Below are 27854 nucleotides of genomic sequence, written 5' to 3'. Positions count from 1 at the left end.
CCTACTTCCTCTAGCCACCCCCTATTTGCCTATAGTTATGATCCAGTTAATATATACCAGTGGATTAATCCATTGATCAGGTTATACCTCTCGTAGTCTGATCAATTTACCTCTGAACATTGTTATGCCATCTCACACATGACCTCTTGGGGAAAACCTCATATCTAAACCACAACACATGTGTTTAAGGCATGGTACACAATATAGCAATCTCATAAATTAATAACTTCAATGGACTACTGTGTGGTGGGAGGAATTAAGTCACTGGAAGTATGCCCTGGAAGAATTTATCATGCTCCTAATCTCCTCTCCCCTCCCTCCCTCCCTCCCTCCCTCTCTCTCTCTGTCTCTGTCTCTCTGTCTCTCTCTCTCCCTCCATCTCTCCCTCCCTCCCTCCTCGCTGGCAAGAGTTGCACAGTTTTCACCACTACACCTTTCTGCCATGATGTTTCTCACCAAAGGTCCAAAGAAATGAAGCTTAGTTCTCACCTAAGGCCAAAAGCAATGCATATAGCTGTAATGGAGTGAAACCTCCAAAACCATGAGCCAAAATAAATCTTTCCTCCTCTAAGTTACTGTTCTCAATTATTGATCACAACAGTGAAGAGTTAGTTAACAAGAAGTGTGGTCATTGCTGTGACTATACCTGACCATGTGCTTCAGAAGCCTTTGAAAATGATTTGTGGGAGGAATTTGGAAAAATGTGGAGATACAAGATAAAGAAGCTTTGGAATGTTGTAAGCAGAGGCTAATGGACAATTATGGTGTGATCTCAGGAGACCAGAATGTCAACAAGAATGTGGACAGTAAAGATTGTGTTCATGAGATTTCAGATTGTAATGAGGACTGTTTTGGGAACTGGACTAAAGTCCATAAGTGGTATATTCTGACAAGGAAGTTGTTTCCATTTTGTTCGACACTCTCTGAGGCTGAATTTAAAGATGATGAACTAACTAATCTACTGGAGGAAATTTCAAGGCAACAAATCATTGGGACTGTGGCATAGTTATTGCTAGTAGCTTTTAGCCATATTTTTAGTGAGAAATGGCAACAAGAAGCAGATAAGAAACATTTAAAATTGTCTGTTTGGCCAGAAAAACACTTGTAAAACTGCAAATAAGGAAGGTGTGGTTGCTGAAGAAATCAGAGCCTTTAAAGAGAAACCAATGTTTCATGGAGAAAAAAGGAAATATGTTTAAAGGAGTAAAAATGATAACTAGTTTGAAAGACTCTGCTTTGAGAGACCTGGGTTACATTGCAGGCACAGGGCCACCTAGAAACTTGTCCTGCCAGGACTCATTTTACTGTCCAAGCACTCAGTAGCTGCTACAGCTATTGTTTGAGCAGACCCAGCTACTGTTCCTACAGGCTGTGGGCCTTGGTGTCATTTGTGTTGTGCCAGTTTTAAATAATGCAGAATTCTGAAGTAGGGGGTTCATGAAAGTTTTTACCCAGATTTCAAAGGAAGGCCTGGGAGATAGGAATTTATGTCAAGGTTGCAGTCTCTGCAGACAACCCCTGAGAGGGTGATGTGAGATTCTGTGAGAGGAAGCTAAATCAGTAATGGAGTTGCCAGGACTAAGAGATGCCATGAACCATGGAATGTCTGCTGAGGAAGGATATATGCAAAGAACAAGGCTTTTTTGGAGACTGTTTATTCCCTTTTGGAATGGAAATGTCTACTCTGTTCCATTGTATATTAGAAACATGTAACTTACCTATTATTATCTATATGGGCACACAGCTAAGGTGTTACCTTGAGTCTCACAGAATACTTTGGATTTAGAGTTTTGAGAAATGTTGGAATTGTTAAAGACTAGTAGGACTGAATGCATTTTACATTATGAGATGAACATGAGCCTTTTGGGGTTGGGGCAGAATATTATGGTTTGGATATAAAGTATACACTTTAAATACTTAAATACTAAAGAATTTAAGACTCAGTCTCCAATGTACAGAGATGGAGCTTTTAAGAAATTATTTGATTATGAGGGCTCTAACTTCCTCAGGAAACTAATTCATTTTATGGGATAATAATGACAATAGATTACTTAGAAGTGGGACCTAATTTGAAAAAGTAGGTCACTGGGTTCATGCCCTGGAAGGATTTATTTTGTCCCCAACCCATTTCCTTGCCTTTCCTCTCCCCTCCCCACCTTTCCTTCTCATTCTCTCCCTCCTCTTTCTCCTCTTCTTCTTTTTCTTCTCTCTCTCTCCCCCTCCTTCCCTCCTTCTCTCTCTCTCTCTCTCTCTCTCTCTCTCTCTCTCTCTCTCTCTCTCTCTCTCTCTCTCTCATCTCTCTTTCTCTTTCCTGGTTGCCATGAGCTGAACAGCTCTCCTCCACCTTTTTTCTGCCTCACCTCAGGCCCAAAGCAATGAAGCCAGTAGACTGTGGACTGAAACATCTGAAACTTGAAGCCAAAAACCATCATACTTTTTGTAATTAGTTTTTCTCAGATATGTGTTATAGGAATGAAGAGCTAACCCACACAGTCACTGGGAAGCAGAACAGCCACAGGACCAGTACAAACACTCTCACACACATATGCTGCCATATGAAGAAAATGTTTGGCAACAAAGTGACCAAGGATGTTTTAGAGTGGCAGAACCTGAGGTAAACTTATACAAAGATCAAACAGCACTCCCATCAACACCTCTGTTCTCTCCCAGAATTCCAAGAATGAAGGATCTAGTGCATGAAAAAGTCAACCAAACCTGCTGATGCAAAGTATTCCAAAGCCTTCTGTGCAGGACCTTGATACAATAGTTTTCCTGAGGCCAATAAGGTGAGGCTGTCAAACAGCTTGAAGATGGAATACCGAGGATGATTAATGGTAAAGATGATTGTTGGTCCCTGCTCAGAAATCCTAAGTCAAAAGAGGGAAGATAATGAATCATTACACATCAGAACCTTGCCCTTCCTAATAAAACAGTTTATTCTTACTACTAAAATGAGAGTTCGAAGTTCAACTTCATTTTCTCTTATAGTCTTATCACCTAATCTTATGTTACCTACATGACATAATCTAAATTCAACATTTTTTAAAAATATTTTTCTACTTGTAGTTGGACACCATACCTTAATTTATGTATCTTTTGGGTTTCTTTTTTTTTAGTTGTTGATAGACCTTTATTTTTTAATACATGGTGCTGATGATTTAACCCAGTGTCTCATTTATGCCAGGCAAGTGGGCTATTGCTGAACCACAGCCTCACTCCTAATTCAATGTTTTTATTAGTACTAAATTGTTAGAAATTCACTTTAATATGCAATTTAAAAATTAAACATGGTATCATTCTTTATTATTTCAACAACACTGCAACTCAAAAAAAATTCATGATGGGCTGGATATATAGCTCATCAAAAGTGCTTTCCTAGCATATGTAAGACCCTGGGTTTCATACCCAGATATGCAAAAAAAAATCAAGATTTTTGTGCACTTTAGTAATTATTATGAAAAAGTAGTAATTATTATGGGCTTTGTATCTTTAATAATAACAACTAAGGGAATTTTTTTATTTGCTTGTTTTGAAAGAATTTTTCATATACATTATTAATATTCTTTGTGTTCTAAACAGGATTTAACTTGGCAGCATTTAGAGTCAGTTTTTTCCTTGGAATAATTTTGCAGTGTTTATAAGTACCATAAGAGCAATTAAAATACATAATCAAGATAAATAAAAAAGATGATTCTTACCAAGAAAAATAAAAACTAAAAACATTAGGCTTCTGAAAAGATGGTACATCGACTGTCTAGAATGTACTATAGGACTTGTTAAAAATACAGATGCCTGGACAGTGCTCCTAGACACTGAATTAGAATTTCTGAGGATGATACAGGGAGTCCATATTATTAACAAGCTGTCCAGGCAACCTACAAGTATAATCAAGTTTGAGAAGTAGTAATAGAGTAAATAGTAAGACAACAGTCTGGGCTGGGGATGTGGCTCAAGCAGTAGGAAACACGCTTGTCTGGCATGCGCGGGGCTCTGGGTTCGATCCTCAGCACCATATAAAAACAAAATAAAGATGTTGTGTTCACCGGAAACTGAAAAATAAATACTAAAAAATACTCTCTTTCTCTTCTCTCTCTCTTTAAAAAAAAAGACAATAGTCATACAAATAATTCTCATTGATGATTTGTCTTCTATCACTTTAGGATTAGTTTTTCTTTTTTCTACCTTGATAAAACAATGAACATTCTGAAGTATGTACTATGAGATTGCTAAACGCTTTAGAAATTACTTTATTTTAATTTTCACACTATTGTAATAAGGTTGTTTCAATATTATAATTTCATAACTTTTAACAGGAAAAGCTTAAAAGTTAATACTAAGTCACAATTATGAAGAAGTAAGGCTATGATTCTATCTCTGGTTTAATTTGTGGTAGAAATAGTGTTAAAAGGCCATTTCACATGAGTTATTACTATGGATGCAAAAAATAAAGGTGAAAATGTTCAAAGTAGATATTTAAAATGTTTATGAGCCAGGTGTGGTGGTATGTGACTATAATCTCAGCTAGGCAGGAGGTTGAGGCAGGAAGATTTCAAGTCTGAAGTTAGCCTAAGCCACTTGGTGTACCTCTGTCCCAAAATAAGAAGTAAGAAGGTCACAGGATCAATGGTAGAGCACACTGAGGTTCAATCCTGAGAGCAACAACAACAACAACAACAAAAAAAAAACTTTAGAAGACCCACTTCAATCTACAAATTTGATTAGTTCCTAGTATAGTTTAGTGCCCAAGGGTGCTCTGCCCCAAAGAGATTTGGGCAAGAAGACCAAAAATTTCAATAGAATGTGGAATAGATATAGCTAAGGGTTCCTTGTAAATGCTAACAACCTAGGCTAAAGATGATACAAGTGGAACATCAAAAGGACCAACAGGACTCAGCTAAGAAAAGGATACTCCTGGTCAAAGAAACTCAGTGTTACAAAGCAAGAGGTGTGTTTATATGTGTTTGAGAGACAGTGACTTGGTATTAAATGAATAAGGTAACTAAAGAGTCTACAAAAAGAGAATGACAAGCCTAAGATTGGCCCTTCTCTCAGAAACTGGAACTGTATTCAGTAGACATCATTGAGCTGGTAGACAACTAGAAGCAGGAAGCAGAATTGTAGGAGAGCCCTGCTACCCAAAGTGTGATTGGATGGGCAGTGGCATTAGTATCAGTATTTCCTCTTAAAGTCCTCTAGGGGAAATCCTGGGCTCCACCTCAGACTTAAAGAAACAGAATCTACAATTTAATCAGACTCCAAGTGATGACTTTGCATAGCAGGGCTTGATCTCTGCAAGAGGCAGGATGCTTGAATGCTACTCAGTAAGAAACATAAAGGAAATAGTTACAATATTCTGTATCAATTCATCATTGTCTAATGAACACTGCCAGCAGAGCTGTAGATAATAAAAAATTTCCTGGGTATGTTCTATAAAGGTACCCGAACTCCAGGCCCATAACCTGGCATCTTCATTTATATGTATGTTGACATCTAGAGCATAAGATATTTAAACAAACAGCCATCTTTGCATCGTCTTGTTTTTTCTCTCCTATCAGAAACTTTCTCATGGGTGCATGGCCATCAGAGAAAGCAAGGTAAGTACTAGGGGAAGCCATGAAGGTGGTGTGTCAGGCACCTTACAGTATGAAGTAGAGGGGTTTCCAGAGGTAGGAGACAAAGATATAGCCCAGAGAAAGTGGCAGACTGGTTGCATTAAACAATTAAATCATAGACAGACCAAGTAAGTGAATATATTAAAATAAAAGGAGTCACATCTCTCATGGTCTGAAGTGACTTGCAAAGGCTGAAAGGGAAAGAACTAAAAATGACACAGAGGTATTGGACTGGAAATAAAAATAAAAATATGAACTCATGGGTATCTAAATATATACTCTTATTTAAACAGCAATTATTACAGAAATATTTTTACATATTTTTATAATATACATACATATATACACAGAGAGAGAGACAGAGAGAGAGAGAGAGACAGAGAGAGAGAGAGAGAGAAAGAAGGACTGAAAATATTGCTCAGGTGTAGAGTAAGTGCTTAGCAAATATGAGGCCATGGGTAGGAACCCTGCCACACACACAATAAAAACCCCACTACACACACACACACACACACACATACATCTGTATACACACATATAAATTCATGCAGGGCCAATGTTTCCAAATAAAATAGAATATATTTCCATATTTTATATAAACACATACAGTAGGCCTAGGTATGCCTACTGAAGATCTAAAAGCAATGCCACTCCAATAGCAGTGAGCACAATAGCAACCATATTTTGGTTTCTTAATATTAATTAAACCAGAACAAACCACATCCATCCACAAATAGCTAATTCAGGAAAAGTGCAACATAAACATGGAACATCACAGTGACTACAAAGTAATGATGGAAGAATGATCAGGGAGAGGTCAAAAGAACACACAGACCATTGAAAAGCCATCCCCTAGTCAAATAAGGATCAATTTAATCATTAAAACAGTGAAGAAAAGCAGATTCCAACCCATTGCATCACACAGAAAATGAACAGGGGAAAAACTCTTCTTTAGATAAAATGTCAACAATTACCTCTTAGGCAACTACCATAAGAACAGAAGTTATTAGCTTACGCTAAAATTGGTAGGTGAGACTTGAGGAGGAACACAATCTTGGTATAATAGGAAATTATCTTCCCAGAAAAAAAATACTAATCTACTCTAAAGAAGTAAAGTACTTTCCCAGCAGAGAAGCCCAGCAGACCCCAACATGATCAAATGAGGGAGGTTCACACCACCTATGAGACCGGAATCTGCTCATGGAACATAGGGATGGACCCAGTAGAGGGTCACCCCATGAAATCCACCAAAACTTGCAAGGGCATGACAGACAGGAAAGGACTGTGGTACTCACACAGATTATCAAACTAACCAAAACAGGAAAGCCAGAAAAGATATGTTTCAGTGAAGAATCCCAAGGCACTGCAGGAAACAGACACTGCAAGGGAAGCTGGTGACATGTGACTAGAGTCTAAGCACTGGATGGTTGTGAAGCCACCACTATCAACTTCCTTATCTGAAGGCTGGTGTAGTGGAATGTCCTTGCCTCTTGGAATTTACACTGGGGAGAATTTACCAGAGATGGAGAATGAGGTCAGAAAAAAACTTACACAGGTGGAACAGAGATGGAGGAAGAGGGGAGCAAATGCAGTAAAATAGAAGTTAGGGAATCCAGGTGAGGAAACTGGGAATTTTTTTTTTCATTAAACTTTTCTTAGAATTTTCCTGTCAGTTTGAAATAATTTTTTATAATTTTAAAGAAGATGTTTAAAAATTAATCTTAAAAATTTCTCCTATTACATTCCTGCCAGTCTCCTTTCTTGATAGAAATGAATGAATTTTTTCCCATTGTTCTACTTTTCCAGGCCCCCACTTAGGATTCATAACAGGCCAAGTCCATTTCCTAAGCTCATCCAGTTGGTTCCACCTTCAAAAAAGACCCAGAACCCATGCTTTTCTTACCACCTGACCACCAGCATCCTAGTAGGACGGGGCCTACTTCTGCAGCTATTTCTTGGTGTCCTTCATTCACCTTGGCCTCATTGTGCAGTCAATGCTGACACTCTCAAAATGTCCCTGGACCTTAGCAGCAGAAAATATGTCTCACAGGGGCCAATGAGGTCTATGTATTCTGTCCCACGCCCAACTTTACTTTACATAATTTCTAATTGCCTGAATTGTGGCCTCTCCAAAACTGATATGTTAAAGTCCTAACACTCAGCACCTCAGAATGTGGCTACCTCTGGAGAGTCTTTAAAGAAGTCACTAAGATTAAAGAAGGTCATTAAGTGGTGACTCATCTGACTGTGTCTATTGAAGGATCCAAGAAGATACAACTTGTAGACACCTTGATCTCAACTTCCAGCTTTCAGAGCTGGAAGAAAAGTAGTATCTGTTATTCAGCCCCCCAGCCTGTGGTCTTGTTATAAGAGTCTAGCAGCCAACCTGCACTGGGTTCTGTCCCTCTGACCTCTCTGATGCTCCACACACATCAAGCATCAAGCGTCAAGCATGCTATGCCTCAGGACCACTGGCTGCTCCTTCCAACCAGAACTCTCTGCTGACAGAAAGAGCAGGACTCACTCTGTCACAGGTCTCTCGTCACATACTTGTGGCCCTCCTTGACTATGCTGTTTTTTAAAACAATTCCTCACTCCCTTCATGGCCTTTCTTCCCCAAGTTGTTCATTAATTTTTCTTAATAACACTTCTTTGCTCCTTGACTATTTCTCTTTAAGAAGAAAGGAAAGAATTTTGCTCTTCACTTCTGAAACCCTGGCACACTGAACCCCTGGTACATAGAAGTGATCCAATTGTAAATAAATAAAAGAACAATGTTCCTACAGTATTTACCTTTTCAGGAGCAAAAGTACAGTATTTGCTGTGCTTATATGTAAACCAGTTGTTGGTCGATCCAAGAATAAGATGGGAGGATCAGCAATCAGCTCCATTGCTACACTGGTCCTTTTTTTCTCTCCTCTAGATAAAACCTAAAACACAGATTATTACATTATCAACAAGAACTACTATGGTCACCACCATAGTGAATTAACTTCATTTGGTGGATTAACTTGATTCCTACAAGATACTTTTTCTCTATTACCCTCATTATTCTGAACAACAAATAAATGGACACCTGAAAGAAGAAGGAGGTCTCTATTTGAGGAGATAAGTACCTGGAGGCTAAGGGCAGAGGATCCAAGTGGCTGGACCTGAAGCTCATACTTTAACATTCTGTATATTCCTCACCAAGTGAAAGGTTTAAAGACAGTGAGTAACAAAACTAAAAGATATGGACCTGACACAGTGAAACCACAGTCTAAAACAGGAGATAAAGCTAGGAGATGAAAAAGGAAAACACCTTAAGTATTCTATTAGTCTTCTAACAACAACCCCCCTTCCCCCACACACACACACTTCATTGCTACTGACAAAAGTCCCTGAGTGGACTTATGAAAAGGGTACACTTGAAGCCAGGAGAGCTCTCGTTCTACTATATCACATAAGCACTTTTTAATTCCCATCAGATTTCCTAAATTGATACCATCTACACCCTAACCCAATACAGAATTCCCAATTAATCATTTCAGATAAAATCAGGAGGTGGGATAGTCCACAGGTATCTGGTTCAAACTTTTCAACCAGTCAATATCATTGTGTGTGCTAAGAGGACTAGAATACTTCTGGGGAGAAAGGCAGTAGGGAACAATTCTCAAATGAAGAGTCTCCAAAAAAAAAAAATAATCAAATGCAACTCATAGCCCTTGATTGGGAACTTTTAATAACTGAGCTTTAAAAAGACATCTGAAGACAATTTGGGAAATGTGGATGAATATGGTTTGACATATTTGGTGATATGAGGACATGATGTTACTCTTCATTTTGTTAGTTGGTAATAGCTTTGTGGTAAGGTAGGCAAATGTCCTTTTTTCCCAATGCATATAAGTATTTTGTGGTGAAATATCATACAAATTTGTATAAAATAGTTCAGTAAGACAGAGTTATGATAATTATGAGAGATGTTAACAATTGAGAAATCAAGGTGAAGAGTACTAGTAATTATATTAATTTCCATATAATTAACATAATAATAGATACATACTAAACATAATGTATAATATATAAATAATACAATGTACATATAATATATAACTATTATATTAATTACCCCAAATCACATCATTATAATAATCAGATCATCTTGTCTAGATTTCTGTTATGTTCAAAATATCATAAGAACTAAAACTATATAAAATTATTTGATACTATTAGAGTATGTTAATTATAAGAAATCAAAAACAGCCTTTACATATGTTCCCCAGAAATCCAAGAAAGTAACTAAGGACAATGAATAAAATGGTAAAGAACAGAGTTAAAAAAAAAAAGTACCAAACTAGAATGAGAAGATCAAATAAATAAAGAGAGCCAAGGAAAAGAAAATCAATACTCAGTAATAAAAAATAAGTAGCATCACCGGACATTTTTCTAAATAAAACACTTCACATAAAGCCTATCAGCAAGTATAATAGGAAGCAGCAGCCAATAGGATGCTCCACCCACATTCTTCATTTATTTAGGAGGGAAGATCGGTGGCTTCATTCAAAGACACTACATTCTAAAACACTCATCATCACATACAGCTCCAAATATCTGCTCAGCAAACCCTCCACATGGAGTGGTAAACTGTAAAGTTCATTCATTCTCTCCATGATCCTACAAACCCACAGAAGGTTGAGTTACTTAGTCCATTCTATTACTCTTGCCCACAAATGTACTTCTCAAACCTAAGAGCCTGGTAGATGAGTCTGGAAATAAATATTGGCAGAAAAAAATGGGAATGAGGAGAGGATGAGGAAAAAAAACTGCCAAAGATAAGCTATAGAAAAAATTAGTAGCAACGCAAATTAGAAGTCAGTCCTAATGTGATCAAATATAATTCTGGAAGTCAAATTACAGACAAGTTATATATACAAAGAAATAATACCTGGAACTTGTCATTTATCAATTCCAGAAATATGCCTCAAAAAAGCCATGAAACAAAGGTCCCAGGAAGAAGAGAAAGAAAAGAGCAGTGAAAGTCAGGAAGAGAAAAACAGGAAGAAGAAAAGTTAGAGCAAAGACATCAAATGAGCCCTGACTACAGCAATGAGAGCACACTCCACTCCAGGGATTCCATCATCTTTAAGATTGTTTCTCCAGCTTCATTTCCACCTTCACAATAGTTATGTAGTCATTTTTCTCATCATTACAGAAAACAGCCACACATGTCATAAGAAACTTCTGATTAAGGTCACACTGTCCATACAGGGAGGTCCGCTTTCCTGGCTAGAATTCTACCAGTTTTTTTCACATTACCTTGGAATCAGCCACTTCACTTAGATCTAAATCCTCAATGATCTTGTTGATCCTCTCATTTTTTTCATGATTTGTCATAGTTGTTGGAAGCCGAAGAGCTGCTGAGAACTGCAAATTTTCTCTCACTGTCAGGGTGTTGATCAGGACATTATTCTGAAGGAAAATACAATTTTCATGAGACATACTGAATCTTTTCTTAGACTATTCTTCTAGTATATGTAACTCAATAGATGAAAATAACAAACCCAAGAAAATGCTGTAGTTAATGTTGTGTTTTCAACTCTGCTAACTACAGAGACTCCATATACAGACAGCTGCAGAGCCCAGGGAGGAATTTTAACACCCATCTGAACATCCAAGTGGAGCACAGGGAAGTATGATATGACTACTGGCAGACACATTCAAGTATGTTCTCAGGAAGGAAAAGAGGCAGGGAGCGCAAAAACAGATATCAGCAGACCCTTCTGAAAATGATACAAGTAGAAGTGATATCCATGCCCTACATAGGTCATATTCCAGGTCCTCTACCTTTCCATTTAACTCCACCCTCTTTCTAATAGGAAATTATGAGAAGCAGATGTAAGAAAAGTTGATTCTATGAGTATGTCACAAAATCAACTAGAAGCACAATTAACTGCATACCAAGGCACTTCCCTATATAGAAACATATGAAACCTAAAAGTAAACCAACTAATACTTACTTGAACCACAAAACCTGAATAATATTTGAAATTGGCAGGTCGAGGTCCTCCATTGATCAAGACATCTCCGGATAATCCACTTAGATCTTTCCTTGCAGCTAAAATGTTTAGCAACCTACAAAAGGACAAATATGGTACAGCTTTTTTTCCCCTTCAATACAGGCCACCTCTCTCAGCTACTGTTAGTTCAAATTCTGTACAAGCTATAAAATTAACTAATTAAGAGATATATGACTTAACTAAAACTTTGTACATATGTGTGTTTGTGTGTTTCTGTGTGTTTGTGTATGTGTATGTGTGTTTACATTCAAATTCTCACCTTCCTTTTCATTTGTGCCATAAGAAAGCACAGAAATGTAAAAGCAAGGCAAATTTGGCTTATCCTGCATAGACCTCCAAAAGGATCCAGCCCAGGAAATGTGCTCTTTTATCTAAATGTGTCTTCAATTATTCCTATGTTCCATCTCCCCACATTTAATATTATTCCCTTCTTATTCTTCCTCATTAGCTCATAGTAGGTTCGACAGGTGTACCTCAACCACTTTATGATGCTGTATTAGTGAGACTGATAAAAGTTATTTCTAAAAGCACACTGAAACTACAAAAAGAAACCTGACTTATAATTTCTGTTATACTCACAAAGACTTGTTTTGACCTTTGGGTACCATAATGGCGTTGAGACCAGGTTTCATGATTCCACTGAAACACAAAAGCAAAAATGAGTAATGATTCCATTTTAAACAAAGTTCTATTAAATTAGGATCTATGTCAAATACACTTAAAGAAATTTCATGAAATTGCATCAGATTCTCATTAACATCTCTTAATTATTTTTTTAAAAAAAGCAGGAAATTACTTACTGAAAATAGGTATATTCTGACTGAACAGAAGTTAGTCACATTCCTACCTGTGACTTTATGCTCACATAGTGTGTCAGTCATTTATATTAGACTTGCCCTTCCCCTTCCTTTCTTTTTTTTTTAAGTTTTTTTTTTTAAAGAGAGAGTGAGAGAGGAGAGAGAGTGAGAGAGAGAGAGAATTTTTAATATTTTATTTTTCAGTTCTCGGCGGACACAACATCTTTGTTGGTATGTGGTGCTGAGGATCGACCCTGGGCCGCACGCATGCCAGGCGAGCGCGCTACCGCTTGAGCCACATCCCCAGCCCCCCCTTCCTTTCTTAATAGGAATAGGATGGATGTCCTCTGAGTAGGGCAACAGACACCAGAATCTGGGAATACAGGATGGGAAGCAGTGAGAGAGTAGAGGGGAAAAGTTGTAGGCTGTGAAGAAGCTTATATGAGAAAATAAAAGAACTGAACAAATCAGTAATTATATTAAGACTATGAAGAGGCATTTTTTCACTGTTTTTAAATAGACTTTTTTAAAAATACATTTTTAAACATGGAAAATGTGTGAAGAATCTACAGTGCTAGATTGGAATTGGTGCATTAATTAGAAGAAATAGGTTTTAATCTACACAATAGTTATAGAAGAGTATAGATGGAAAGGTGTGGAGGAACCATCTGCCATCCACCACTCAACTTACCCCTCCTGGACAGAACCACAACCTCATGCATTTGCATAAGGGATTCAGTTTTATTTTTTTAAACAAAGTTTTATATATATATATATATATATATATATATATATATATATATATATATACACACACACACATACACATACACACACACACATGTATATGTGTGTGTGTGTATGTGTATGTGTGTGTACGCATGTTCATGCATATATATATATTCTCTAGGCATGTCCACTGAAGTGGTTTAATTCTAAAGACACATAAATAGCAATGAGCATTTTAAACACTCAGATGATGGTTTATAAATACCATTCTCCACAATTCCACAGAATGAACATCAGCTGATTCTGGCCTAGGGTCAGTGCACAGTTTGGATTTTTTTTTTTTTGTAATAGGATTAAACATAGGGACTCATACATGATAAACAAGCACTCTATAATTGAGCTACAGCTTCAGCCTTTTTAAAATTTTACTTTGATACAGGGTCTTTCTAAATTGTCCAGTCTGGACTTGAATTGTGATTCTCCTGTTTTGGTGTCCTGAATAACTAGGATTACAGGTATATGCCTCAACATTAAAAGTGTATGGAACTTCTAGCTATAACAAGAAAATACTCAAAGAATGAAAGAATAAGTCAAAACAGTGAAGGAGGAAGGGAACTCAAATTGAACGGTCTCCCACTGACTAAGTTCAGACCAACAGAAGTATCAAGATAAATAACAATAATAATACATTACTACTAAGTGTTATTGAAAGAGGAATCCTTGACTATTGTCAATAGAGTAAATTAAAGAGGAAATTGTAAACTGAAGCTTTTTCCTATTAGTTTCATGCAAATTATGAGATAATGGAAATAAATCACCCTTTTGTAACTATCATATTTTCTGATCCAGACAGGAGTCATGAATGGGAGCTGAAGCTGATGAGTTGGAATATAATAAGGAGCAAGATTCTGGATTAATGTCAGAGCACCACCCTTCACAATAGTAATGAAGTGCAAAGAGGAAAATGGTGACACTGTGGTGAAATTTGGCAGACAGATGCATGACCAGGTGATCAATTTTAACATCACCTGGAGTGGGATGGAATTAGAAGGTACCAGTCTGGATGAGCCTGAAGAAACATGATGTGGTGAGGAGCACAGTGATGGACAGCCCTCAGAACCACTCCTGCCTTCATTCTGAGGATACATGTCTCCTCAGCTGCTGCCAGACAACAAATGAGTGATTACACAGGAGAGGGTCCTTCTTTCTAGAAAGTAAGGCTGAAAGAGCTAGGAATAGAAAATGATCATGTGAACAGTCTGCTCTCAAATGATTCCCAAAATACACTAGTAAAGATGCATGAAAAAGGAGACACAGTAGGGCCAGGCTCAGTGGCATGCGCCTGTTATCCCAGTGGCTTGGGGAGGTGGAGGCTGGAGGATGTCAAGTTCAAAGCCAGTTTCAGCAATTTACTGAGGCACTAAGCAATTCAGTGAGACTCTGTCTCTAATAAAATACAATATAAGTCTAGGGATGTGGCTCAATGGTCAAGTGCCCCTGAGTTCATTCCCCAGTACCCCACCCCCAAAGAAAGAGACACAATGATGGGAGTAAACAATGGAATGTAAACATGTAAGGAGTCTAGTGAAAGGATTATGTTCATTCAGGTTTATGTTTGAAATAATTTAAAAAATAATCATTAATCTGAAAATTTCCGAAAGAGAAGAATGAATTTTCCTCAGCATTATAGAATATTCATAAATCTTCAGGAATTGATAATTTTTTCCCATAGTTATTAAACATTGGTAAGGAAAAGTTCAAGCACTGTGTATGAAGACAAACTAAGCTTAAGGGAAAGTTTTTCATGAGGTATGAAAATCTTTTCAATTCTCAAGGTCAAATTTGGTTTAACTTCTTCTTACAAAAGGAAAGCAAAAAAGTATCCAAAGGAAAATCGAGATTCTCACCACATTTCTTGGAATATACTTACTGTTTTGAACAGTGACTTGTGCTATCAAATACAAATAAAAAATAATATGAGTAACTCTTCCTCCATCCAATAGCCTACTAACCTGAAGTGAGCAGACAGGAGAAAGATCTGAAACACAACAACCCAAAATGGGTGTCCTTTCCCACAGATACTTACACCAGAAACACGAGAAACAACAGTCCCCAAAATTGTTAAAATTGAAAGAACTTGAAGATTTGACTGCACTTTTATTAGCCTAAGAGAACAAAACCATGACCCCTGTCCTTTGCTGAGAGGCACAACACTGAGCCTTAAGCACAACAAGAAGTCTTGAGAAGATGTGACACATAGGGTATCCCATCACTAGTCTACTTGGAGGAAAAGATAATCTAGAGGTGTTTGGGAGTGTGGCTCAGTGGTAGCAAGATGGCTCACTGTGCACAAGGCCAAGGGCTTGATTCCCAAAACCAAAGTGGGCAGGGGCAGGTAAATGTACCCTCACATGAAGAATGCACTTTATATGTATTTAGCCTACACATATTCAAATCAAATTACCTTTTACCTCTTTCAACACAAAATCTGAAAGTACCAATATTGTCTTGATTATCTCACAAAACTCTTGTCAGCTTTTCATAAGTCAATTCTATCTAATCATTAACAAAGGATAAAAGCTTTAGATCCACTATTCTTCTTCTTATTCACCTGGTCAGGAATTCTTAACCAACACAAGAGAGACAAGAAGCAGGCATGACAGCAGGTATTTCCAGAGAAGAGTTACAATCCTGCACAGAGCCCCTGAGCTCAGCCCATGAACCCTCAGATCCTCACCATTTTTCTCTCAGGCACACCTCAATACTGTCTACCCAACCCTGTCACTTCCTTGTCTTCTGAAAGATGTTAGGCACTAATGACAGTAAAGACCACAGATGCATACAAAATGTCAAGAAAACATGTCAAACACCTGATTTTATATAGAGCTACAACCATACCAGGACTCTTATAACCACGTTTCCAGCCTTGAAGAGTCAGAAAAAGTTGCTTTCTTACACTAGGAGTAGTTATTTCCTCTAGTAAAAAACAAAACAAAACAAACAAACAAACAAACAAACAAACCAAAAAAACAAGAAACAAGTGTTGTTTCAAATCAAAATTCATTTCCCCTCATGATTATCTCACAAAACTCTTGTCAGCTTTTTATTAGTCAATTCTATCTAATCATTAGAGGGAAGCGCAGTTCTCTAGCAATCAGACAAACATTAACAACCCAAATGACCAGCATCTGTGAGCTCATATAGATACAAGTAGCGAGAGGTTCCAAACTCACTGCCACTTTAATAATTAAATGACACATTAATTGCACAGTCATAAAACAAACACAACACAATGCAGTTCATAAATTCTCTTCAAAGTTTAAACTACCTGATAACTGACTCAATCATATCAGTCCTTGTTTAGCCTAAAGGAAAGAAAGCATGCATCTATATATCTCTACAAAACTTGTACTCAAATGCTCACAGCAGTCTATTGGTAGTAAGAAAAGCCTATAGGTCAATAAAGTGAACTTTTAAAAAATTCATGCACATACCTGACATTTGATAGTATTTCTTTCTCAACCATTCTTCTTTGGAGCAGAGAGCCACTCTTCACTTGTACTCGATAGCAGATATTATGAAAACTCAGCACTGCTCCTTGGGTAATTGTCTCCTGGTCACCAGCAATCATCTCAGGGAGGTCATTGGTGTGTCTTTGTAGCATTGGGATAACAACCTGGTCATTACTGGAAGACATCTTCAGAGGTTTTGCCTTTCTGTGGAGGGAAAAGTAATAGTAAGTTGATATTCCATATAAATGAGATTGTAAACTCTAGATACCAATTCATTGAAAACAAGATGGTTTTAAACTGTGCTGCAGTGAGTAAATTCTTTTCCAATGAACAAACAGCCTGCATCATTATGATAAGAATAACCTTAGAACCTAAAATGAGAGACAGATGAAACTTTAAATGCTTGTACTCAAATTAGATGTCAGATAAATTCCAATAAGCAAAATAGTTGAGTAAGAAAATTACCTATAACTCATAAAGGAGAAAAAAGACAAGTGAGCCAGGTACATTGGCACATGCACACCTGTAAGCCCAGTGAATCTGAAGTCTGAGGCAGGAGGATTGCAATCTCAGCGGTCAACCTGGGCAACTTAGCAATACCCTGTCTCAAAAGAAATATACATGTACCTCAGTGGTACAGAACCCTTGGGTTCAATTCCCAGTACTTTAAAAAAAAAAAAAAGGTAAGAACTGCTCCTGACTTCAAAAAGCATATTATGATACAGCTTCAGTTCTGGGACAGCCTACATGAGCATCATAATATCCCCTGTACTTTTTTTAATGTTGGAAGTGTTCATAGTGTTGTTACCAAAAAGGGCTTAGACAAGCAGAGACAGGAGAATTCTCTGTATTTAGAGTCCAGACTTCACATATCTGGTTATTGTGTACTTTCAGTCAAGTAAGAAGGTAATCTACAATATTGTTTACAATGCAACAGATTTCATTACTAGGAAAACATTTAAATTCTAGGAAGATATCAAATTAAGTATAAAAAATGATTAAGTTAATTAAACCAATAGTTAAGCAGATCAAGACTTGAAAACAAAAACTGAAAAAAGAAATCAAAATTAAGAATTCAAGCCATAAGTGGTTGTGCATACCTACAGTCCTAGCTATATGATTAGGCCGAGGCAGGATCATCATGAATTCCAGGTAGCATTGGTAGTACAGTGAGACTCTTATAAAAAAAAATAAGGGACTGTGGGAGTGTAGCATAGTGGTAGAGTGCATATTTGAGACCATGAATTTGACCCCAGTACAGGGGAAAAACATTAAGCATTCAATAGTTGAGTTTAGCTACAGTTTAAACAATGACAATGGAAGAAAATTAGTAGAGTTTACTGAATTGAAGAGAATTAATAAACTTTAGTTTTCTGAATTGAAGAGAATTACATAAAAGAGGATAAGGAACACAGGGCATAATAGGAAGAGCCTGATCTACATGTAACTAGAGATGTGGGAGAGGAGGGACAAATGAAGCAGCATCAGTCATTAAAAAAATACTGGCCATAGTTTGGAGGTTGAAGCAGGCAGACTGCATGTAAGGGCAAAACCACAATTTTAAAGTTTAATATGTTGGAGGCAACAGCAACTTCAGAATCCATATGAAAGATCTTTGTCATTCCCATCCCTTGACCTTCTCTCCTCTAATGATCTTGTCCTCCCTACTCTGCTTCACTATGCCTATTTCTGGTCCCCCTTGTCTAAACAATATCACATCAGTACCACTAAACAAAGAAATGGTAACTCTGGTCCCCTTTGTTTTCCAGTATAGTTATATTGATTAAAATTCCTTTACTGCTTTTTGACATTACCTTTTCTGCCAGTTTTTAGAGACTAGTGGCTGGACCTAAGTTTCTGGGACTCCACCACATTGGACCTCTGGCCTAGGACTTCAGAAACAATACTTAAAGCAAGCAAAATTATAACTATGACATTTACAACTACGACAAGCCATTTCAAGAAGTACACTTAGAACATGCACTGCTGCATGTATTATGGAAACACTGAGAGGGCTCTTCCATTGCCAATCCTCAGTCTCCTCTACATCCTTGTGTGACACACACGAAAGACACAGCCCTCAAAAGTAAACGCCAGATAAAGCTTCTCTGAAGAGACACAATGTTATCCCCTTTATTATCACTAAACTGTGTGACAGACCATTCTGTATTCATTATGGCCTCCTTGGTGTAACATAATTATTAAGTGCAGAGGGCCCTTGGGTCAGCCCATGCCCATTGTAATGTGCTCCCTCATGGCAGCTTTCTACTCTAGGTTGTATATGATTTTGTAAACATCATATTTATGCTCACTTCAAATGCTTCAAGGATGCTTAATGACAATAAATGCAGAAACATATTTTGCATGCTTGTGTAATTTAATACACCTTGTTTCAAAAAGAATGTGTTTCCTAAGAGAATTCCTGTATAGTACCCAGGACCTGGAATAAAGATGCCCAATATACATTTGTTACTATGAATCTCTATACATTTCTGAAAAAAATAATCAGCAATTACATTTCCATTATTAGGTAAGAAAATAAAACAAGGTACTATTATAGATACACACACAAGCTGATATATTTACAACTTAATTTTTTTGGTCATATATTTGAACATTTTTAGCATTATTTTTATATGTATTATAAAAGGCTGGTTAATTTTTAAAGTTAATTATTAAAACTTAACCACTCACAGAAAAATTACAAAAGGAAATTCAATAATTCTTCAACAAACCACCCAAACTTGGAGTTAAACTTCATTTCCTGTGAATTAAAAAAAGACCCAATATATTAGTCAATACCTTTAAAATATGTATGTGAACAAAATTCTCCTACTCCTTTAGGAACTCCTAAGCTCAGTAAATTTATGTCCATTCAATATCAATTCCATTTATCTTCACACACTTGGAGACACATAAGGATTTTACTTTAACCAACCTGCAAAAACCCACTATAATCAACTGCTCCACCACATCATTTTCTGAAAATCCATTCTGAATTGTCAGTTTGTATTTCATAGTCATTTTCAAATGAAACTGCCAGGTTCTGCACATATAATAAGGACTTAAGACTCTCCACTTGAGCCTACGAATATCCAGTTAGCAAGTAAAAGAAGGATTAAAATCTTGGAATCTCTGGATCCATGTTACATCTGTCTCCTTTACTTTCAGTCACCTTGGATTCTGGAAATGACAGACCTGACCAATAAACCCCTTGTGATGAGTGGAAACTACCCCTGCACACACCATACAAAACACACATACACATGCAACTAGGAAATACCAGCTTTCTTGTCTCCACCAGGTTCCCACCAGACCAACTGTGAGAATGATCACTCATGCCATAGTTTGACAAAAGCTGCCTAACTATGGATACTTCTATGTAGTTCCCCTTGTCTTAATAATCTAGAAGTTCATATCAATGCCCCCAATTACAGGGTCTGGAAACACTGGTCTACTTCCCAGTATACCTATACTGATTAAACTTCCTTTCAGCTTTTCACCATTACTCTTTCATTTGATTTTGAGACAAGGGACAGAACTGATTGCTAACTCCTCCCCACCCCACCCCCATTTCATCAGGCCTCTGGACTATGACTCTGGTTAACAAAAACTCCCATCATCTCACTTGAGCAGCATGCTTGCTATTTTTTAACAAATCACAATATAAACCAACTTTCCTGCCAAACAAATTTGCCCAAGTTGTGTGTGCTCAGAGGCAGGGCAGTTAACAGGTCTTCACTCAAACATTGAGAGGAGTCAGCTGGATCTTTCAAACAGGTCCAAAGAAACAGCTTCCTCTTAATATGATGCCAATCATTTTCTGCTGTGCTGCTGAATTCCTGAAGAGCTTTCCCCAAATACCTCTGGCTCCTTTCCAGGCTTCCTCCTTCCTGCAGTCTGGGACCACCTTGAAAAATATGACCCCTTAAAATTAAGAGCATAGAAATTCTGAGTGGGGAAATGAGACTGGCCCACCTCCCCTTAAAAGAGGGTCAAATGCTCCTCAGCAACAGGTACAAGTGAATAAACACAAAGACCCTTACATTTTTTCAAGGAAGCAGCCTAACACTTCATCAGAGCCATGTCTCCCTCTGACTCCCCAGACAGCCTCCCAACGTATTCACTTGGGGTTTTACCCACAAGCCAAGTCCAGTGGGGGGTTTCGGGGCTCACCATCCCCCAGAGTTCTGGGGACGTGGTCTGTGCAGATCCTGGACCACGCCCACAGCCACCGCAGAAACCTTCACAGGACCCAGAGGTCCCCAGTGAATCTGCTATCTTGGGGTCAGCCACTCACCACTGGAGGCGCCTGGGAAGGTGCAGGCGGCCCAGCTCAGTGCTTGTGGGTGGGGAGGAAGTGGTGTTGATGAGGCTTCGCCATACTGGGATCCGGCTTCAGGGCTGGGGCGCCGGTGGCTGCCTCCCAAGAGCTGGCTCCCCAAAGCCCAGACAGTAAAACGAAAGAGGAAGGGGTGGTGCTGCTACCAGGAAGCAGTAAGTAAGCATCAGGGGGCCCAAGAGCCCAGGTTCGGGGAGGGTGTCCCAAGATAAGAAGAGGAAGCCCTGCTGGTTGAAATAAGCCCTCACAGGGAGGGAGGAAGGGGTGCTGTCATGCACGCTGCAGGGCTGACACTTGCTGTTGGCAACATGGAACACCCCCTCTTCTTCACCAATACTTCTCATTGACTAATGTATAGAACTTTTCCTGAAAGTTGGTGAGGAATACATCCAATTATTAGTTTAAACCTACTAATCCTTTGATTTATGTGTGGAACTTCAGTTTTACAGAATTCCTGCTAATATTTGTCCTATTTTCTTTATTTTTTCCTTTGAGGCAATGAGGATCGAACTCGGGGCTTTGAGAATCCTAGGCAAGCTGTCTAGCTCTGAGCAACATTTTCAGCCCTCTTTAATTTTTTTTTTGAGATAGGAACTTGCTAAGTTGCCTAAACTGGCCTAGAATTACAATCCTACCTCAGCCTCCTGGCTAGTTGTGATCATTGGTAAGGGCCATGGTGGCCAGCTCAGTGTGTCCTTATTTTATGTCCACCATAGATTTGTTAGAATACATTCCAGCACAGAGCAAGCAAGGAATTTATATTTCCTGTGCAAAGTGACAGCTTCATTAAGGCCTGATACTTGAGCCAAAGACATCTTGGTTCTACTATCTACATCTGGTTTAGTGACATGTTATAGCAATTTCATCTCCTTATTGGCCCATGGGTAATCATGGGAAAAAAGTTGATTTCTAAAGGCTTAAGTTTATATGTTATGCTTGTTTATCCTTTTGTTAATTAATTTTCAGAATTTATGGTTTTAAAATGCTTCTTGGTTATGTTATTTGTGGTTTGTTTTCTATTTGGGGGGATATGCTCAATTTTTTTTTCTTTTTCTTTCATTCTTATTTTTGTTTGTTTTAAATTTAGAGCAACAGAAATTCATTGTCTTGAAGTTCTGGAACTAGAAGTCCAAATAAAGTGAAGGTAGGGTTATGTTCTCTCTAAAACTGTAGGGATCCTTCCTTGCCTCCATGTCACTCCCAGTGATTGCTAGCAACTCTTGGTTTCTTTGGCATGGAACTGTATCACTCAAATTCTCTGTCTTCATGTAGAACTCTTCCTGTCTCTGTCTTCACTAGGTGCTCTCCCTGCCTCTGTCTTTAAGTGGACAACCTATTATAAGCACACCTGTCCAGCTAATTTTTAATTTTATGGATATACTATTTTTCTGTTCTTGGCTTAGCATAGTACCAAGTTTTGTAAATATTCCAGAGATGCCTAAAAAAGAAACTAAGTGATCTCTTTTGATAGTAGAGACTGAATATTCCTTATTAGAAATACCTGAGACTAGAAGTTTTTCAGAGTTTGGACTTTTTTAGATGTTGGTCTGTTTGCATACATATCCTGTGATATTTTGGGGATGTGATCAAAGTTCACATAATCTTTGCATGGATGTAATTTATACAATATCAATGTACAACATTTTAATAATTTCATGGATAAAACAAAATTATATTGCTTGGAAATTTTCATTTGTAGTATTATACCTACCCCTCAAAGAGTTTCAGATTTTGGAACAATTTCAGATTTAGGGACATGCATCTTGTATGAAGTTAGATGTGTACATAGTATGTCACATATTCATTTCAAACTCTTCATATGTATAGGTCATTTTTGTCTACTTTCTCTGTCAAAGATTGAGATATGTAGGGTTAAGTTTCCAATTACAATGTAATTTTTCTATTACTCTTCCTATACAATCTGGTATTGTTTTATATATCTTAAAGCTCTGTTACTCCATATATAAAATTCATGATAATTAAATCATGTGTGTGAACCATTTATCCATATTAAATAACTTTTGTTAGATTCCATAGTCAACCTATTGAGTATAAGACTCCTTTACCCCTTTTAAGAAGCATTTCCTTCTCATATATTTTCTCAAAATTCCATTTGTCTTTAATTTTACTTTGAGGGGTCTTATACAAATTCTAAGGTGATTTTTAAATTTTTAACCAATATTTGGAAACTCTGTCATCAGTAAAAGTTTAAATCATTTTTATTTATACTTTAGCCAGATTTCTATCACCTTAGTTCTTTTTTTATACTTTTACATAATTTTTATTAATTTCTTTTCTTAATTTTAATTCTTTTATTAATTTCTTTTCTTTGTTCTTTCATTCATGCCATGCAATTTACACAGAGATATGAATTTATTTGTTTTTAATATTTGTATCACCATTTCCCCAACAATATTAAGAATACAATAGTATCTATTAACTATTTTGAAATAATACACCATGTTTTAAAGGCAGCTTTTGGAAGTTTACATGCTGATAGTTTGATGCTCTGTGTCTTATGTTTTGTTCTGGCTTAATTTTTGGAAAATTAGGGGTTGGTACAGGATTGCAATAACAGAAGAAAATATGTGCACATGGATACATATGTGTCCTTTAGCTGATGTATTGTAATATTCACTTTTCCTTTCTGGTCCTCACTTCAGGTTCTCTGTTCCATGTGGCAGCTGTGTCCTTCACAATTCATTTCATTTAGTGAGAGTGAGTGCCACCTTCCAAGTCTTTTGAATATGCTGATTTCTCCATTGGTAATGAAAGGAGAAGTGATGCAACTGTCACATTCCAGTTGCATTTTAAAGTGTACAAATACTTTCATATACATTTCTTTAGCTGGGCTTCACAAAACCTCTAGATAATATTATGCTCATTTTCTTGAAAATAGAAATCAAACCCAGAATAGTTAATAGCTGTCCAAAATCCCAAGACACGAAGCCTCAGAATCATGAATCTCAGAGTCAGACAGAATGGAGCAAAGATGAAACACTGACTCAAATTTTCTGACACTAAATCCAGGGGTCATTTACATTCCAGTTACATAGAATTATGATGTAGCTGACTTCTGAAGTGTGTATAATTGGCACTCAAATACAGCTGAGACAGCCCAGGATTTAGGGAAGGTGAGAAACTAAGTTTATGTTTGCTCATTAAAGATGTTTCAATAATCATTGAAAGCTGAAAGGCTTTGTTTCTCTGGCTGTCCAGCAGGGGGTGCTTTACAACCAAGGAGATCTGTTGCTTATCTCTTACTGTACAAAACCAATATAAAGTTTCCAAGAATTTCAAAAGTGAAAGTCAATATTGGGTTTGGAACACAACAGGAAAATAAAGGAGGTACATTTTTTAAATTAGTAGCTAAGATACCTATATTTACTTATTATGCATAACTATACCATTATTTAGAATTCAAATATTTTAAGTAATTTTTCAAAATTCCTAAAGATAAACTGCAAACCCACAGGTGAGAAAATAGCATAATGCTCTATATTAATCTATCCAAAGCACCTTCTACTTTTATATTAGTTGAAAGAAATTAACTTGATTAGGTGTTTTAGGAAACTTCACTCCCTATACTTTCATGTCAGCTTTGTCCCATCAATTGGCTCAGAATCCACAGAAGGCCTCTGCAGACTGTATCATATCTGTGTCCATCTCTATATTGGAAATGCTCAGACAGCTTGTTCCCTGGGGAAATTATGAGCTCCTTTTCTGGAAGGATAAGTAGTAGGCTCTTGTTAATCTTCATGTTCAATACCTGTTCCATGAATATGAATGTTAGAATTCTACACCCTTAACTAGGGCCCAATACAGTTCTAGGTATGGCAGGTCATGTAGCTCTAGAAGATGACTGTTTTTGTCCTACCAACTTTGATTTATAGCATAACGGGTGAGGGCATCTTACTAGGGTATCTAAAAATTATTTCTAATCCTTCTGATATATTACACAAGTGGCATATAAGATAGATAGATAGATAGATAGATATTGCTATTAACAAATGTGGGTTTTGAATGTCTTGGTCATGAAGAAAAGGATCTATGTGACCTGACATCATAATTTCAGCAAAGCTTAGAAGGTGATTCTCTCTTCCGTGCCCTACCAGAGTCAACAATATCAGGAGGACCACCTTGAGACTTATCGAGAGCTTGTTTTACTATACTTATATATCATGTTTTCACCCTCCATGAATCAGTTGATGCACTGTGGTTGATACTATATTTTGGCTATTTTGAATAGTGCTGCAATAATGGGAGTGCAGAGATCTTTTGAATATACTGATTTCATTTCCTTATACATTTTAGTGAGGTTGCTAGCACATATGGTATTTCCACTTTTAGTTTGTTAGGGAATCTCCAAATAAAGTATAGTTATATAAAGTTTGAATTGGAGAGGCAAAATTTTTCTGGTTTAAAATCCCTATTTCTCAAATGTATATTTGTGATTTTAAATTTATATTGACACATATGCGTATTTGAAGGATTTCTCTGGTTTTCTTTTTTTTTTGTGTGTGTGTGCTCTTTGGTAAATATACTTCCAATGTCTAGTATATTAAGAAAGAATTATTATCCAAAGTACATGTATGAAGACACAAATTGGTGTGAATATATTTGTATACAACCAGAGATGTGAAAAATTGTGCTCTATATGTGCAATAAAAATTGTAATTCATTCTGCTGTCGCATATAAATTTTTAAAATCAATAAAACAAAATAAAGAATGCTTGTTACTTTTTAGATTGTGACAGTAGCACCAGGGCACTGAAGCAGGGAAGGATAACACAAATGGAACAAGAGAGAAACACAGTGGACCAATTGGCATGGGAACACCTGTAGAACAGAAAGGCAGTCTGAGCTTAGATGATTTAGAGGTGGCACAGTGAGCAGTATGTGAAATGTTGTCCATGTTTCTCAACTTGTGAGCAGAAAGCTGAAGCAGGGAGCAGGCTCATGCTGTATCATGCTGTGGGAAACCTGGGAGATCATAGCAAATATTGTCTCATTGTGCCAGCTAGCACATACTATGTGGCCTAAATGTGATTAAAACAGAGATGATTGCAAACAGGGGAATTCAGGTCAGGGATTCAGAGGGGAGTGAAACTCTCTTTCCCTTTATGGCTGGTGCTTGCACGACCATCTGGAAAGTGTTGGGAACTGAACAGGTGGATTTGACTACATTCAGGGAGACTTGGATATTTATGGGTGGTAAAATGTACAAGACCTGCCTTTCCTCTTTCAATCAAGGCAATTGGTTAGCCCACAGTATGTGTTGAAATTTTGGGAAGCCCCCGAGGTTCAGATAACCAGCAGAAATCAACCTGTGCCCACCCCTAGAGATGTGTTGATCTAATCTCTATGCAGTAGAAAACAGCCAACAATTTCCACAGATCCTAGATGTCAGTCATTGGAACTTCCTATTTAGGTCTAACTCTGCATCAACCCTGCCCTACAATTGTAATCAATCTAATATGTCCAGACAGAACTGCAATAGAGAGTACTTCCCATTGTATCCTACCTCATGTTGGTAAACAATGAATCTGACAGCCATTTCAGTAAATTTCTGTTCCCAACACTCCTGCCAGCCACTTGGTAAGCAACACAAAAGAAGGAAGGGTTTAATATCCCAAGCACTTGCCAACTCTAAGGGGTGAATAGCCCAAGAAGAAATAGATCATATCAGAATCTCTGGGACACTATGAAGACAATTCTAATAGGAAAGTTTATAGCCATGTGTGTCCACATAAAATAATCATAAATGTCCCAAATAAACAACCTAATAATGCATCACAAGATATAGAAAACCAAGAATAAACAAATTATAAAATGAGAAGAATTGATAACATAATTAACATCAGATTCAAAATTAATACAATACAGAATAAAGAAGATACAAAGAATCAATGAAATGAATGGTTAGTTTTCTGAAAAGATAATCCAGACTAATAAATGCTTAATCAAACTAACCAAAAGAAAGACAAGACCCAAATTTATAAAATGAAAGAAAAGGGATATCACTTAGACATCTTGGAAATCCAGAAGATTATTAAGCAATATTTTGAAAATCTTTAAATCAATAAATTGGAAAATGTAGGAAAAAATAGATATATTTGTAGATGTATGCTTCCCTCCCCCCCAAAAAACTGCACTTAGAGGATATAAAAAATGCAGATAGAACAAAAGCAAGTAATGTAATTGAAACAGTAACATAAAGACTTCCAACACAGAGAAGGCCATGATGACAGGAATTCTCTGAAAATTCTACCAGTATTTTAAGTAAGTACTACTGCCAATACTCCTCAAACTATTACATGAAATAGAAGGGGTGCAACACTTCCAAATTCATTCTAGTATCACCCTGATTTATAAACCACAGGACATATTCAGGAAGGAAATCTACAAACCAATGTCCTTGGAGAAAAAAAACTGATATAAAATCTAATCAAATAATATAAATTGCATTCAACAGCACATTAAGAAGATTTTACATCAAGACAAAGTTGATTTTATTCCAATGATTCAAAGATGGTTTAACTTATGCAAATCAATAAATTTATTTCATCACAAAAACTTAATTAAGCAGCTGGAATTGTGCTTCAGTGGTAGAAGGCTTGCCTGGCTGATGTGAGGCTCTGGGTTTGATCCTCAGCACTGCATATAAATAAATAGATAGAAAAAAAGCATTTATAAAGAAAAATATTTTTAAATATGTATATAATTAAGGACACAATCACATAATCATCTCAATATGTGCTTTGGGTTTCTCATACACGTTTTATAATGTTGAGCTAAGTTATTTC

The 27854-nt window shown here is 37.1% G+C and overlaps 1 protein-coding gene across 1 annotated transcript in view; it reads right to left on the bottom strand.

The window, feature by feature from the left end:
- Nucleotides 1-21148, bottom strand: part of LOC144366786 (broad substrate specificity ATP-binding cassette transporter ABCG2-like) — a 39250-nt gene extending 18102 nt beyond the window's left edge. Inside the window, exons 1-7 of the mRNA XM_078021601.1 lie at nt 21007-21148; nt 16689-16910; nt 12248-12307; nt 11609-11723; nt 10908-11060; nt 8406-8542; nt 2716-2867 (exon numbers count right to left, since the gene is read on the bottom strand). Of these exons, the coding sequence (XP_077877727.1) occupies nt 2716-2867; nt 8406-8542; nt 10908-11060; nt 11609-11723; nt 12248-12307; nt 16689-16891 (820 nt within the window). The 5' untranslated portion in view covers nt 16892-16910; nt 21007-21148. The remainder of the gene's footprint in view (nt 1-2715; nt 2868-8405; nt 8543-10907; nt 11061-11608; nt 11724-12247; nt 12308-16688; nt 16911-21006) is intronic.
- Between the last annotated feature and the right edge of the window lie 6706 nt (nt 21149-27854).

The sequence above is a fragment of the Ictidomys tridecemlineatus genome, chromosome 9 (genome assembly GCF_052094955.1).
Source record: "Ictidomys tridecemlineatus isolate mIctTri1 chromosome 9, mIctTri1.hap1, whole genome shotgun sequence".
NCBI lineage: Eukaryota > Metazoa > Chordata > Mammalia > Rodentia > Sciuridae > Ictidomys > Ictidomys tridecemlineatus.
This window is presented reverse-complemented; position numbering and strand designations above follow the sequence as displayed.